Source organism: Passer montanus, unplaced genomic scaffold (genome assembly GCF_014805655.1).
Source record: "Passer montanus isolate IOZ18808 unplaced genomic scaffold, ASM1480565v1 scaffold45, whole genome shotgun sequence".
Taxonomy (NCBI): domain Eukaryota; kingdom Metazoa; phylum Chordata; class Aves; order Passeriformes; family Passeridae; genus Passer; species Passer montanus.
Window position 1 is genome coordinate 8682240 of NW_024369373.1, and position 17028 is coordinate 8699267.

Here is a 17028-nt window from a genome sequence, read left to right on the forward strand (position 1 = left end):
TCTCACCAATGGCTTACAAACCTATTCCATCTAGAATAAGTGTTTTTTAACTGACAAACATATAGGTGAAGGTGGAAAGGAAAACCCTGAGGCCACCACGTATTTAAAACCTGAAGGTTTTATTCAAAAAATAGGTTTGTGCTTTTCATGATTGCGAAGATAATCATCCAAATATGAGCGAATGCAAAGCAATGCAATGTTGTCTTTTGAGTGTGCACAGAGGGAGCTCCAGGGTATCTGCTGCTGCTGCTAATGGCTCTGCCAAGCAGCAGCCGAGTGCAGGAAACAAGCCTCCTGTCAGTTCCCTGCTGCTCCTCACAATCCTCTGGGCAGCAGGGAAATTGGCAGGAATCACCTCAAATTCACACCACTGCTGCTGCCTGCAAAAGCCATTAGCAGCAGCAGCAGGTATGGGCCCTGGTGGTGCTCACACCGCAGAGTTGGCCACGAAAAATACTCAGGGAACAGATCAGACAACAGCTGTAGAATTCCCCACACATGCCCTGATCCCCAGCCAGGGGAGCATCTTTTTGGCACTATTCAAGGGAATTTGACATGCTGTCTCACAGGAGTAGAAGGTACCCCTTGCATATCTGAATGATTTCTTAGTTAAACAATGCAAAAGCAGTCAAGTTACCAGGCAATATCAAGAAGCAGAATAGTGACAGCATCTTTCCAATAGCCAACAGTACTCTGCTGAGTAGGCTTTTCAAGGAAAGGCATTTCCTCCAACACTTTGTTGTGGTTGCTTAGGACATGCATTTGAAGACCTTCACTGGCATAACAGTCCTTTCCTCAGCAAGGACAATCCACCATTCTCAACACTTACATCAGGTTTTTCTCTAAAAGCCTAAACCCATTTTCATTTGTTGCACAACAAGTCCTTCCTTCACATCCTCTGCATATTACTACAGAGGAAACCCCAAGGAGAAGGTGAGTTTAACACCAAAATTACTTCTACCTCCTAGAAAAGCCTCCCAAATCCTGCCTTATCTGTTCAAATAGTAAAACATGGCTTCCACTGTAAGAATACCTTTCCTACAGTAGGTATGGCCACTCACAGTAGAATAGCATTACTTTCAATTCTGTGTGTGCACAAAACCTTTCAGACTAAGTATCTCTCTGAAGTCACACCCATTCTTGATATATTCTAGGAACTGACAATGCTTTTCTCTGAAATTTTAACAGGTCACACATTTGTGATTGAATTATACAAGGCATTTTATTGAAATAGTGTTTTTCACTTGTGGATCTACTGACCACTTAGATTAGCTGAATTACAAGCTAAGAGCACTAAGAGCTAAACTATGACCCTAAGGAGTCTAACAACAGAGAGCTAAGGTTTACATGCCTTGAGTGATTATTTCACTCCTGCTGGTAGCAGTAAACACCTGCAGGACGATGCTCACACCAAGTTCTGTCTGCCTTGAAAGCCTAACAAGTTCTTGACAGTCTGTCAGGTCCTCAGGAAATCAAGATGACCTTGACACCAACTGCACTAAAAGCAGCTAAAATTAGCCACCTGGAAACTTGATCTCCATGCATTACTACATTACCTTTGTTCATGTTTATTACTAAACAAGACATCTCTTTGTGCATATTGAGTCACCAAAACAGCATGAATATCAGAACCATAGTACAGATAAATAAATTTTATGACTTGTAATAATAAATATTTTGGGGACTTTGTCCAAATTAGCTTCTAATTTTTCACATTATAATCACATGAAAACTGCAGTTGCTTTTAACTCATTGCAGTGAAAAATCTTAAAGGTATAGCCATTCATCATTTGAATTATAAAATTGTATTTAGGCATTAAACTTTCAAAAAAAACCCCAAAGCATGAACTCAACTCAGTGACTTCTGAATTCCATACTAGCACTCTGAACTTCTTTTACTTTAGAACAGTTGCAGAAATAAGTCCTCTAGTGACTTTTAATGATGGATTTATAATTAAAAAGGTTATCTATTTTAAAAAAACCCAAAAACTCACAGCCTTGACAGAGTCCATCTATAGAAGATTACCTACAATGTCCATGTGTGTCACCCCGCATGCGTGCAGAAAGACATTGCCTTTGCTGCATGGCAATCCCAGCAAAAGATGTCATTTTCTTTAGACAATAAACTGAAATAAGATTTTCAGGGCTGCTTCTGCACAACTAATGGGAAGACCACCTAAATATGCAATAGGGTTTCTTTTCTCCAGAGACAACTCCCTTCAGAGTTCCTTCTGAACTGCTTTTTATTTTCTTGTTCAACAGTTGCCCCACACCATCTGCTGGGATTGCTTCCCAAAGCCAAGAGCACTGGCAAATGAAGATCTGTGGGGTTCTATCATTTTTCCATTCTCTTTGGTGCTTATATGGAACTATTAAGAGAGCCAATGAAGTATTCCAAATTGTGGGTCTTTCAATATGCTGATAATATACTTCCTTCTTTTTCTAGCTTATTATAACTGCTAATGAATGTCTCAATGTTTAATGGGTACAGAATTTCACAACACACATTTACGAAACCTAACCCAAATTAAAATAGACAGGTACAGATAAATTTAAAAAAAAAAACCAGACACCCCAAAAGACAGCAGGTGAGAGTCTGTCTTTTTCATCTTCCATGCTTGTTATCTACAATGTTGGTAAATGAATGGCTAACAATTACGGCACTGTGGCCAGACAACAGTTTTTATTTGTGTAACAGTCACTTCAGAACACACATCTGTGATTTGGGATGTGCATGTGGTTTATGCCTCACAAGGCACTTAGCACCATGCTTATAACCAAATTTTTTTGTGGAAATGAAAACACTAATGGAAGGGTCAGCAACCTTAAACTAGTCATGTTTCTAAGATGAAACATGCACCTGCTGGCACGTCACACTCTGTCTGCATAATGTGTTGTTTCGCATCTCTACAGAACCCAGTAATAGTATCACTAATCATGTTTTGCCACCAATATAGTGAAGATACCACAGTTGTCATTAGTAGCAGCTTCTTTACCAGTGACCTGCCTTATCATTCATGGTGGGAAGATCAAGCCATGCCCATTAAGCAGCTGCTAAGCTGGGTGAGCTGCAGAGGCAGCATCGGAAGTTATAGGATGAGTCTGCAGCACACATTTTGCTTCCATTTGGAAGAGATGAAGAAAGTATTTTGGGGCTCAGTGCCAACTATAGTTAGAATCTTTTTCTGAATATTTAGTAGTGGTATGAAAACTGTGTGTAATTTGCACGGGAACTCTTAAAGGAGGCTCTATGTAAGGGAGCATGCTAAATTGCCAGGAAATGAAAGAAATTGAGAACTTCATCCTGCTTGCTCTGCCAACATGCTGCATTTAACGTGTTTCAGTTTTCAGTGGCTTGGTGTTCTGTGCCCATCATGTAGCCACTTCTCTTGGGTTCCAGTCCGTAATGTAAGAGCTATTTGGAAAATGGCAGACAATGCCAACACAAGCCACTGCCTCAGCAAAACTTCTCAGTGTTCTCTTTCACATGCAGAGCCAGAACAGGCCTGCAGGTAAGCGTGATGCCTAAGGGCAGGCCTTGTGGTGCACTGTGGCAGTATCACTGCACTTACCGTGAGATAACCATGGGCTCCTGTCTGTGAAAGAAATGTTATTGTCCTACCCAAGGCACCCAGTGGATGCACCACCACTGAGTTACTAAATTCAGATCAAATTCACAGCCATGCCATATCTCTACATCTACTTAAGATTTTCTTCTTTAAACTAAGGGCTAAAATGGTCCGGCAAAAATCTTCTGTTTCTTTCTTGTATTCTTGCCTAATCTTAACCTTACAAATTTTGCAATTACTTGACTCCTTAAACAACAAGGATGACTAAACTCTCTACTCTATAAAAAGGTAATTCAGGTTTCAGTTCACTGTTTGAAACAAGTCTTATGTGGGCAATGGAAATAAATCTGTAAAATACTTCAACAAATAGTTACAGACAAGAAAAATCAAACATATTTCTGTTCCAAAAAAAGTAGTCATTAGGGTTCAAAATCCTTAGGTAAAGCTCTAAAATATATTGATCCACTGACATCTAATATCATCCAACACTTTCTTGGACAGTACAGATAAGAATTTGCTTCTTCTGGAACATATGCAGATACACATGCCTGATTTAACAATTGGAAAAGTTTATTTAACACATAAAGCCAGATAGCTTTTATCCCCACTTTTTTTTTAATGGCCTTTTAAACTCCTGAAAAACATAACATTAGCTGAAACTGCTCTAATTTAAGGTGACAAAGTCCCTTTAAATGATTATTTAAAGGTAAAATAATGAAGAATTGACTGCGGAAGTCTTCAGAACAGAAAACAAAATAGCAACAAACTCAAAATTAAACTGAATTTTTAAAAGTTGCCACTTATCCACCCAAGTTCTATATGACCACCACTTTTGTGTGCCACTGAGAAAGTTGCTTTCTCATGGGTTTTTTCTTACCAAACAGAGAAGAAGACAAGAAGAAAAATACCCACCCAAACTACCTTCAAAAAGAACATCACATGAAGAGCTTTCTTCCCCCTTAGTCCCAACATCCAAGATAGCTTCAGGATGCATGCCCCAGTCATACTAAAAACCAGCACAATATCCATCTCTGAGCAAGAAAAAGCAACAGGACCTTCATGGTCGCTGGTTCTTGTAAAATTTCAGTTACAGTGGTCCCTCTACATCTTTCATGGAAATGGCCTTGTAAGAACACATTTTTATGATTCATTCATTTCATCCTTAGGCAGTTTACTGCTGTCAGTATTTCTTTCCACTATCCCCCCAGTTCATCCACTCTCTCTCAGTTTATTATCAGCCCAGATTGGGAAGACATCCCAAGTGTGAAGGGTTGTAAACTGCACAACCCTCCATGGTCTATTGTTGGTACTCTCCTGCAGCTTGGAGGAGTCACTGAACCTGCTGAAGGGGTGAAAGGAAGGGCAAGTGGGCAAGAACTCTCCAGAACCAGCAGGAAGCTGCCCACCTTTTGTCTCAGTGCCTCACTTCTGCAAATACCTACAGAAAGGGAAGTCAGGCTAGGTCAGAGAAACAGCCACACACTGGACAAAACACAGAGGTAGCTTTTCTGCCACAGCATGCTTCAACAGCCCAGTTACCAAATTCTGCTCACATTTTATAATACATGGAGTGCAATGGTAAAAACCAATTCAATTAGAAGGTAAGTGAACCAGCTTATTCAAAGTATAAAGGCTACTGGAAGAACATGATGCAATGATCACTGTCTTGGTCAGTCCCCAGGAAATGATCCTATGATAATATTGGCAGCCTTATTTTTAACTTTTTCCTGTTTTCAAAGTATGCATTTTAAGTGCTTGTTTGTAGCAGAACAATGAAGTACTGTTGACAAGATGACAGATGTGAAAAATAGGTATCATTTGATTAAGAGGAAAATACCAGTCATGAAAGATCTTTAAATCAAAACAGATTGCTTATTCACAAAGGCTAGCATGTAACATCTCTCTGTACAATAATTTTATTCCTAGAAGCAGTTAAGTTTAAAAGTTTACCTAATCTTTGAACGTGGCTTTTTTTTTGTAGTATTACTCAGTGCTTACAGAATATCCAAAATGTTTTCAGCATTCATAATTTCAGTGAGATTAAAATAACCCAGCACTTAACGTTAAACCCAGCACTTAACACTAAATATATATGACAGAAATTGGGAAAATTATTTTTAACATCAACAGCTGGGGAGTCACTAATATCAGTACTGACTGCACAGCATATTTCCATTTAAATCAAAGAGGGGGCATAGTTCTTCCACTTCAATTCAAAACAACTTACATATTTTTTGTTTCAGCTTCAATGAACTACTTTAGCAGCTTTTTATGCCAGAATCTTCAGTTCAAAAGAGTCCTTTAGCATATATGCTAACCTAATGAAACTACTTTCCTTGAATCTAGTTTTCTCAATTAAATATTCATGAACAAAATCCTTCTCCCTAGTTAAGGAGTAAAACAAGATGCCTAAAGAAAAGGAATTTATCAAAAAGGGTGATGGTTCAAAAATAAAAAGTCCCAAGTCAGAGGATACTACTGGAGAGCAACAGTTTGATTTCAGGCAAATGAAACCCAAAAAGCAAACAGACCAAACTATTTTTCCCCCCAGAATAAATTTCTGTAAGATTTCTAGAGAAAGATCAGCATCCAAGAGCTTCACAGTAATAACCATAAAATAACTTCTGGTAAGGATCAAACAGAAAAAATTGTGCAGCAAAAAAAAAAAAAAAGTTGCAAGACAGGTTTTGAAAAATTACTGCTATGGTTATGTTTCTAACCTCAACTGAGTCTGGCTACTAGCAAAAGTGGCAGGACTAGACCCACTGTAAAGGCCAAGAAAAGAGAAATTCTTATCTTCAACAGAGCTGAAGTCAGCAGAAACCGTCTCCACCACAGAGCAGTGACAGCCTGGTTAGAGACCAGTGTGCTCCCAAGGGCATCCCCAAGCACCGTCAGGAGCAGGAGCCCCTCTGGAGCTTTGTCCCCAACGAGCAAGGCTGGGTCACCATTTCTGAAATCTAAAATCACTCAAAGCCTGAACACATTTGCAATTAAACCACATTAAGTCAGAAAGCACACTGGGCTGGCACCAGAAAACACATCTCTTGTGTGGTGTTTGGAGTTGATCAGATTTCAAACACTACGTGACTGCATGTCAAAGAATCCTCCAAAGGATGATCAGAGACAAATCAAAATAAATTTGCCTAATCTATTTTAAAAATTGTTCTTACTGAACTCAAAGACAGTAAGACACGTCTGGTTTTGTCACTCAGATGTTCCTTAAATAATTTACCTGCCTTCCCTGTGATGGCTTGGGTTCTCTGCCTGCTGGTTTCTGCTTTTAAGAGTTTCAAGGACCAAAGTTCCTGCTACAACAAAGTTTACACATCAGGCTGAGCCATACCTAGGCCTCATGGACATCTGCTGCAATGACTTAAAGATAAAAAACAACACACATGTGCTTCATTTTCTTATCCTTCTGAGGAATATAAACAGGTGCTGGAAGCCATAGCATGTTGCAAGTCTCAAAAAGCACAAGAGCTATGCTTTTCTTGTGAGTTTGCTTAAAATACTATTAAAGAATATTCAATCTGTATTGTGGTGCTCATTAAAAAACTAAGGCACAGTGAAACAATTCCTTTTAAGATTACTTAGGATTATTTTAAAAACCTATCAGTAGGGCTATTGTTTTGAAACAATGTTTCAAACTCTAAGAAAATACACAAAAATCTCAGAACCACAATATTTGTAATGGCTTCTTTAATGCTAAGGCTAACTTGTCTTTTCTTTCCAAGATACCAACTAAAACTAAATTGTGAGGTCATGAGTATCTCTTAAAAGATAATCTATGAAACTAATTCTGATATTAATCTATGAAACTAATTCTAGTTTGCAATTCAATATGCTGCTCAACAGCATTATGTACACATACATGATATGCTGCTAACATTGAAATTATTTTCAAATACAGGCTAACTCCTGAGCAGGCATTTGTAAAAGATAGGAACAATTTCAGGAGATATAAATTAAAATGCTTGCCTTCACAGCAAGATATCAAGGGAACAAAAAACTCAAGTACAAATACAAGCCAAATAATCCACACAAAAGAAAACCTGCCACATTTATGAAAGAAAAATCAATCTCTGCTACAAATTACACAGCTTTCAAAAATGTAAGACTTGTCATCTTTTCTAGCCTAAAGCTACATTTGTAGCTTCATTTATCATGCTTACTGAAATCAGCATTAGAATTCTCGGTCTCATCATCCTAAGGATCCCACTAATTTATATTTATTAGCCTTAAGAGTTCCCAAATTCAATCCACTCAGCACCTGATAATAAACACTCTCTTAGAAATCTGTGTAACCAGGAAATTGAGCAATTTTTTTAAACCTGATAATAAACAAAGAAAACAATACCTCTCCAGATGTGGGAGGCTGTTTGGGAAACAAAGTGTTGAAAATTATTTTGATCTGTCTATATATTTAGAAGTAACATTAACAGCTAAAAGAAATTGCAAAACCTGAGTGCACAAAACACACAGACATCTGAAGAAAAGCCACACGAATTCCAAAAGTATCAGATTCTCTGGCTTCAAAACCACACTACTGGTTAACATCTTTACAAGTTCTGCTGCTCTTTTAGTAATAACCCTTCACTAACACTTCATAAAGTGTTGATTTTCTATAAAATGTCTCAAGATAAAATGCTGCTGTGGAAGTTTTACAGGCAATGATATGTTCCTAGCCACTCAAAAATGCAGAGTCTAGATACCAGTGTTAGTTAAAGCAGGTTACTGGAGCCAATGGACAGTGCCACAGTGAGCCCACTTGCACTCTCTTTGCATTTAATGCTGCAGGCCCACACACAATTATTTTGCTTGTACTGCAGAAAATAATTCCTCCCACTCCTTCCTCTGTCACACAATCACAGAATGGCTGGGGGAATGGAAGTAGTTTATGTAGTTGTGGTTCATGTGGAGGTAGTTCAACCCTGCAGGACAGGCTGCAAAGGATGGTGTCCAGACAGCTCTCAAGTAGAAGGAGACTCCAGGAGCTCTCTGGGCAGCTGTTCCAAAGCTCTGCCACCCTCACAGTAAAGCAGTTGTTACTCATATTTAGATGGAAGCTCCTGAGTTTCAGTTTGTGCCCCTTGTCCTGTCACTGGGCACCACTGCAATGGCCTGGTCCTGTGCTCGTGACACCCTCAGGTGTTGGTGTGCCTTGACAAGCTCCCCTGCACTGTGCTGGGGAACCTGATCCTGAGCAACTGAGAACTGAACCAGGAACTTGGGTTCTGGAAAAACACCCGTGACGAAAAAAGGACAAAGTTTCTCCATACCTGAAGGAGTTACCCCGTGCAGTTCATAGCCCAAACATTGCATTAACACAAGACAAAATGAAAGAATAAGAGCTTTTGTTTTTTATAAACTGCCTTTTACCTGATCATTTATTATAGTTTAGGCATATATTGAACTACAGCTTGAACAGCCTATAGAATGGGTTGCTGTGTTTAAAAGACAATTTAACATGGATCTTGTTTTCTCGTTTTTATATAATTAGGTACCACTTCTTCCAGACACTAAGACTGCACAATTATATCAGTACTCTCATATTAATGAATTGCTTTGTAGTTTTTCCATGTTAACAAGACACCTATTTCCAAATAGTTATTTAGATTATTCAACCACACTTACCCTGCATTATCATTAAAAAATTAATACCAATTTAACTTATTTTTATCAACTAGTCTCACCTTGCTATTTTACTCCTGCAATTTGACCCAGCCAGAAGCTTTCTTCCTATGCCTGCCATCTGTTAGCTACTTTTTACAAAAATGCTTCTCTTTTGGCACATTTCAGAGACAATTATAGTAGGTATTTAATGAGTGTGCAATTATCTCAGGGAAAAAATATATTATTATATTATGACAATCATTAAAACAGCAAGTATTTAATTTTAAAGAGGAAACATACACAAAGAATTGGACAGCCTAATTATTTGACAAGTGATGAAGGTTGAGAGAGACCTTCTCAAAAAAGGTTTAAGAAAAGCATTCATGATAGCAACAAGATCCAAAAAATTCCACTCATCAGAAATTACTAAGAAACTCATAAAGCATTTAGAACTGTAAAAGAGAGACTCTGGCACACACACATTTTCAGTGTTCTGAAAAGCCCAGCAATTTTTGTCTTGCCCTTACTACACAGTTTTATTTTGAAAGCCAAAACAGGGGAAATGAAAATGGAGACAATAAAAATTATACTCTTCAAGAAATGTATTTCAAATTTATCTCACAAACATGTATGTTCTTTCCCCAACCTATGCAATTTTCAATTTTAAAAAATAAAATGTACAAAAGGTTTATATAAAAATATATAATATATACAAAAGCAAGTGCTTCATACACATTCAACTATAAATAAAGCTATCAAAACATTGGTCTTTACATGATTAATATGTTACTGGCAAAAAGCCATAGATTAATAATGAAAACATTATATTATATACAGCTATAATTTAGAACTTCATTCCAAGAACTGCACTACTTAGGCTTAGAGATGCTGCCCTACTCTTCTTATTGACTCTGGGCATTTGACACAGCTTTGCCATGGTCAATCCCACATGTTTGTGCAGGATTTTCTCAAATCACTGAAATAAAGCAAAAAACCCTGCAAAATATTGCATAAAGGTGATCAGTGGAGGGATTGATAAGGATGATAAACTTATTAGGTGCTGGGAATTCTGCTGCCTCATTGTGGTACAGAATTTAAGTTCCTACGAGGAAGGTAAAAAATGTTCTTGAGGCTCAGAAAATTAAATCCAGTGCAGACAACTTGTAGAAATGCTTAAAAAGAAGCTTCAGGTAAAGATTTACTTTGTTAATATGATGTCACCCATAAAATTGACTGTAATTAAAGGAAAAACATAAGAATATTGGATATGCTTAGTGGGAGTTATACCAGCACTATTCAGTACTTTAGGAAGAATAATCCATGTTAGGGGTATAGAGGTTTTTTACATATCAAAATTACAAGATATGATTTGTAATGAACCCAAATGCTTACTGGAACAGACATCTAGATTTCCAATCATAGAATCATTAAGGTTGGAACAGACTCCCAAAATCATCAAGTCCAACTTTTGACTAGATGCAAACCAGAACACAGTTTCAGAAGTGTATTTTGTTGTGCTCAATCTCACTGAATATTGCACTGCTTCCCAAGCCACGTGCACATAGCAGCACCATAATTTTAAAATCTTGTATTGTACCAACACTTAGGAACCATAACCTGTAAATTTACTATTCTTCTACAAAGAAGTTCTGCACAGTATGAGCAATTCCTTAATTTAATAAATTCCTTGTTACAAGCTTACTTAAAATTGAACCATATAGAATATAAGAAACACACTCTATTACTACCTCTGTACAATACAGGGTATACACATATACATAGAAATCCTATATCCTTTATTTTGAGCCATTTCCATAACTGCTTATGTATTAGGCAGCTGTTTGGACTTGGACCTCATAGCCAAGAAAGCACATCACTGCTTACTATGTGTATCTCTCATAAAAACTTCACAGTCCACAATTGTATATACAAGTAGAACAGCAACCAATAGCATGATAAGAGTTTTACAAGTGGAGTAATCCAAGGGATACATGTCTACAATGAATTTAGAGTTGTTATAAAAGTGCCATCTGATAGCAAAGTCGGACATGAACAGCCTGTGACAATTCAGGACATCTCAGCAGCACATAAATCTGGATGTGGATCTGGTGAGAGTTAATTCCCTCTCTGATGATAAGCTCATATATGAGGTTACGCCACTCTGATATATACAGATGTCCTGGGGTACAACACCACCCAAGCAATCATCTATGAGATTCAGACTTTGCCAAACTTTCAACAAGGGCAATACAAATTCTTTCAAAAAAATTAGTGTCATCTATTTCCATAAAAGAAATGGTAGGACAGCTCAAGCTTGCAGGCATAAAAGTACTTGCATGTTTCAAGTCAGTTTTTACACAAATTCATGAATACACTGAATTGTCAAGTTAGGTGCCAAACTTTTAGTCACAAAAAGGAAAAAAAAAAAGTGATTTAAAAACTAAGAGTACCACCTCATCCTATAGCGCTTCATATTATTAATGAAATGTTATTTTTCATCAGTATATTTTTCATTTTCATATTATTTTTTATCTCAATTCCTCTACTTTCATGTGTGCAGCCAGAAGACATAACATACACAGTGAGACAGCTGTAATCTTCTCTAAAGACAGTTTATACTTAAGATTATCTTTCCAAGAGTTTATACTTCACATTATTTTTCCAACAGTTTATATTTCACATTATCTTTTCAACTTCCTTTTTCTTCTAAAGATGTACAACAATGTTGAAGCCTTTTTTTATCCTTCTGAGAGGGAAATAGATTATTTAGCCTTAGCAAACTCAAACCAGTTTTAAGTGGAGTTAAAAGAACAGAAGTCTTGTATTAGTCAAAGCTAAGGCTACAGGAGTCTTCAGCATTTCACTTTACTTTCTGTTCTCAAACTAACTCTGATGAAAAATGCATGATGTAAAATCAAGGGTGCAATTTATTTACAATTCTGATCTAATTACAGCAGAAAGCATATTAGCACTCTAAGACAGTCTTTTTAATTCTGCAGCATTATTACACTGAAGATTGTATTAATTTTTAAATTAATTTCCATCAAAAGAATAACCATACAAGTAAAAATGTTATGAGTATGCTTGCTCTCAAATACTGAAACAAGTATTTAATGTTCTGCCTTAATTTAAATAACCTCAGTCTAACTACAGTTAAAGATCTTTGGTTGTCTAATATTGGGTCTGTTCCAATACCTACAGTTCATTAACAATTTTATAAAATATTCTTTCTGAGAAAACATCAACCATTATCAAACTGAAACTGTTGAAAAAAACCAACTAAATTCACTAGTAATTGTTTCCTCAATATGTTAAAAAATTAAAAGTTAACAATTTCATATTACATATGAAACTTGTCAAAATCCCTTCCCAACTGACTCCTACCTAAAGTCAACCAGTGTCAGGACAATCAAAATTCCTTCTCCCTTCACCTCATCTTTTTCCTCCCTGGTTAAACTGCACACATTTGTAAAAAGCTCTAACAGAACCAACTCATCTTGAACTTGAAATTCTAAAAAGAGATCAAAGAATAGAAGTGAGAATTACAACTAAAGCCCGTCTTAGAATTGTAGTCAGTCAAAGGACAGATCTGAAACACTTCAGTAATTGCCATACATTTCCATTACTATTCATACTACATACTCCACTGATTTAAAGAGCCTTCTACATTGTTTGCTTCTGTACATTCCTCAACAGTTTGACAGCTACCAGTTCACAACCAGTTTCTGAAGGAAACATTAAACATCTGTCTGACCAGATAAACTCAAGGTCAGAATCCAATTTATACAATTTATTGCATACCCCAAAATAATAAAACCAAACCAAGCAATTTTATAACTATCTGGTTTCCGGCTGTTTCATTTCAAAGAGGAAAAACATTAAAATTTCAAATACTGCAAAGTTGTTTTGTTTTCACACCATGATAAAAACAAAACCAAACCCCTAAACTTTAAAGGTTCTCCACATATCTGAGAACTTTCCCTCTATTCCTTGATACAAAGCAAAATGCTAAAACTGATGTCAGTGAGATCGAAGCAAGTCTGAAAAGGTTCTGATGGATACAACACGAAAGTCACAGCACCAGAAAGTTTTATTGGACCTGCTTTTCATTGCCTGGCTTATATCCCAGATGCTCCTCAAAAATGATAGTAATCCCTGGGATTCTCACCACCCCTACTTTTCCTGGAATTTCCTCTTCACCCCAGGTATGCTGAGGAGCCCAAAAGCCTGCACAGCTCTGTTCCCAGCCCCTCGAGCCCGGCAGGGAAGGGGGCACTGCTCCCACTGCAGGACTGCCCACACACTCCAACAGGATCACCTTCCCCTGGCAGCTGCTGCAGCCCCTGGCTCCAGCTTACAGACATCTCTGACAAGAGTGCCTACTTGGCTGCACCCTCTTTTGTTTTTTTAGGCAGGGAAGGAGAAAGCAAATGTTTATCAAAACCAACAGATTGCATCTACTGCATCATTCAGTTAATCAAGCTCATCTGAACCGCACTGCTGGATATCCCTGTTCCATTAACATCACATCACAGTTTACAGAAAAAGTTTCACTGGTAGGAATTGACAATTACACGCTCCATAAACATAAGCAGAAGTTGTAATGGAGAAGCAATCTACTGAACCAAGACCAAAGATTAAGCGTGTTAAGCCCTTATCTCTACGCTAATGATCTAAAATTAACAGAGGGGGAAAGAAAAATGCTACATTGTCTCCACAGGCCTGTGTCCTACAAACTCAGAGAAGCAAAAATCAGTAGTTTAGGTCCTTGCCTTCCCCATATTTTTTTTTTTCCAGAAAGGCAACATTCTATATTCTCAGGTAGAGAGAATATTGATAGCAAGAATACAGAAGTAACAGTTACTAAAACCTTTTTAAAGCCGTCTGCTGTAAATTATGTTTGATGTCAGAGTTGCATCTGTTTTGAAATCCACAGATTGAAAAATAGCAAACAATTTTTATGTCATCTTGTCCTCCTCGTGGAGAACTCAAATACTTGCAGTAGATGGGCACATTATACTAAAACAACTACTGAATTTTTTGGTTTAGCCAAAAGTAACGAAATCCAACATACAGCTTTTTATATGTTTTCTATTATTATTGAACACATGAAAATCAAGAATAAGTGTGTATTTTTAGGCAATGAGCATGAGCACAAAGACACAAAGCAAAGGACAGAACAACAACATGACCACAATTCTTGCAGGAAATCAGCCATACAAACCTTACCAAAGGTCTTAAAAACATGTTTCTCTAAGTAACTTTCAAGACAATAAGCCATTATATTCACATCAAAATCATAAACCAGTAAATTTTCTCGGTTGTACTTCAGAAGTACAAGCAGCAGAAGGAGCAACACCATTTTTATCTGAATAAGATCATGTAGTCTTGCTTTCTGCAGTGATAGGAAAACAACAGGATCAAGCAATGTCTGCATCAACTGGTTAGGTTTTTTTCCTCCTAAACTAGACTTCTTCAGGGTCAAATAACAGCTCAGAGACTTCAGTTATGCTTTGACTGAAGCACCAGTCACTATTATTCATTTCACCCCATTAACCAAATCAGATGGCTCAAACCCCCACTGCCCAAACCCCTACATACCTGTCCTTGTAAGGTTGCACGACTTCTGCCTTGCAGGTGCTGATTAGAAACTGAAGAATGCCAAGGATGGATCTGAGTTTGAGACGGTGCCCGAACGAGTTCGGATGACGGTGTCACCTGCTGTGGGGTTATGTGGTGTTCTAGGTCATGCTCCAAAACATGGCTTGTGCTATCCTGAACAAACGCAGAGTCATCGAACTGTGGCAGAAGGTCTTCCTGCAAGAGGTCATCTGGGTCAAGTCCTGTGAATGGTTCACTGTGAGTCTCCACTTGATGAAGTAAGTTGTCATCTAAAGATGTAAAACCGTTGCTTTCAATAGAGTCGGTGAAATGGCTTATCTGAGAAGCAGAACCAGTAGAAGCTGGAAAATTAATATTCACAGGAGAGAGTTTCGAACTACTAAAGTTGCCCTGAGGATGCGCAGAATGCAACATTTGAAAAGTACTTGAATTCAAAGTTGTGTTAGGATTCAACATGTGCTCGGTTGTTTCTTGCTTGGTCCCTGTTTGAGATGTAAAGGCATCGCTTCCAGTGAAGTCAGAGATAGAGTGTGTCTGCTGGCTAGTAGAGAGGGCTGTTGTAGGCTGAAGAAGGCTGGTAGGAGAAATGTGATTATTAGAGTAGGAATACGGAGATGAAAATTGTTGACTATTACTGACAGAACATGGAGTAATAGTTGGGGACTGTCCATCAAAATTTCCTTCTTGATTCCCACAAAAATGTATTGAAGCACTTGCAGTTTGAGAAAACTGTTGAACAGACAGAGGCTGCTGTGAAGTCGATGGATTAGAAACTGAAGGTGGGTGGTTAACACTGACTCTGAGGGAAGTAGACACGTTTACTTCCATGAAGTCTTTTGGCTGACTCAGAGCATCCTGCCCCGTGCTGTTCCTGCTCTGCTGCGGCCGTAGCGAGGCACACTGATGCTGTGGTTCATTAGCCTGAAATAAGGCAAAGTCATGGTGTGCTACAAAGCTTTTGTTTTGCTGCATAGACTGAGAATGTCCTTGGTGAAAAGGGGACCCATTTTGATTTGAAACAGTTGTGGCAGTTTGATGACCCCACATAGGACTGCCATCAGCCACATCTGGAAACATCCCATTGGACTGGTTTTGCGGATGAACTGGTGAACAATTGAACTGAGAGTGTGGTGATAAGACATTGTCAGCTGAGCTATTAAAAGACTGATTTACTGAGTGAAGCTTCAGTGAATCATACTGATTCAGCTGATCAAACTCACTCATCTTTTGTTGATTTTGAGCATCTTGCACATGGTTCAGTGAGTCTATGTGCAATGGTTCAAATTCTGCACCCAAATTCAATTCATCAACAAGTGAAACAGGTCCAGGTTGAACAAAGGCATCATCTGACAAACCTTCTAAGGTCTCACTAAAAAGATTGGCATCATCAAAAAAATCCATCATAGGATCAGTCATCTTGAGAGGTCTGTTCTGCTTTTGCTCTCAACTCCAAATGGAGTCAATTTTGTCTCTCCACAGTGAACAGAAACAAATGACATCCAGCGGTCACCACCTTATCCAAGGCATGCCAACAGCCATTAGTGCTTCCAATGAAACATCCGTCTTCAGGTGTTAAAGCATCCTGAGGGAGAGGAGTGAGAGGGAAAAAAAAGGAAAAATTTAATTACTCTCCTCATCCTTCCTGACCCTTCCCAACACTTTTAAGGGTGTTTGATACTTTGCTCATAACTTTAGCTACACCAAAAACCAAGTAAGTTATTTTTGCTTATACTTGATGCCCTGTGCAGGTTTCATAATTTTTGCCCCTTATAAAAATACATTTTTAATGTAATGGTTTAATTTGTTTTATTCACTCAAAGCAGAGTTTTAGTTTCTCCTTGGTCATATTCATTAAAACTACTAAATTGCACCAGAATTGGGTTTTAGTGCTCCAGGATTAGAATTTGTTTATAGCAAAAAAATCATACATTTGTGAGATGTATGTAATAATTCTGTGTATTTAAACAAAAACCATTGAAGTTTAAAAACTACATTTAAGTCGAGGCTTAATTTCATTAGGAGAAACTGGGATACTTTGTTTCTTCTATTTAAGTTGCACTATGCAAGGTCCTGAGAAACTGTATTTTATCACACTTAGGACATAACAGACTCTTCTTAGAATGAAAAAAACAAGAGAATGAATATAATGATACAAAGAAAACACAAAAAGAACAAGCTTTGGTTCAAAGGCGTTTCCACACCTAGTTGTGAAACATTTGAA

General features: G+C 37.8%; 1 protein-coding gene across 1 annotated transcript in view; it reads right to left on the reverse strand.

The window, feature by feature from the left end:
- Window positions 1-17028, reverse strand: part of CHD9 (chromodomain helicase DNA binding protein 9) — an 87481-nt gene that overhangs the window by 55729 nt on the left and 14724 nt on the right. Inside the window, exon 4 of the mRNA XM_039721099.1 lies at window positions 14787-16389. Coding sequence (XP_039577033.1) covers window positions 14787-16223 — 1437 coding nt within the window. The 5' untranslated portion in view covers window positions 16224-16389. The remainder of the gene's footprint in view (window positions 1-14786; window positions 16390-17028) is intronic.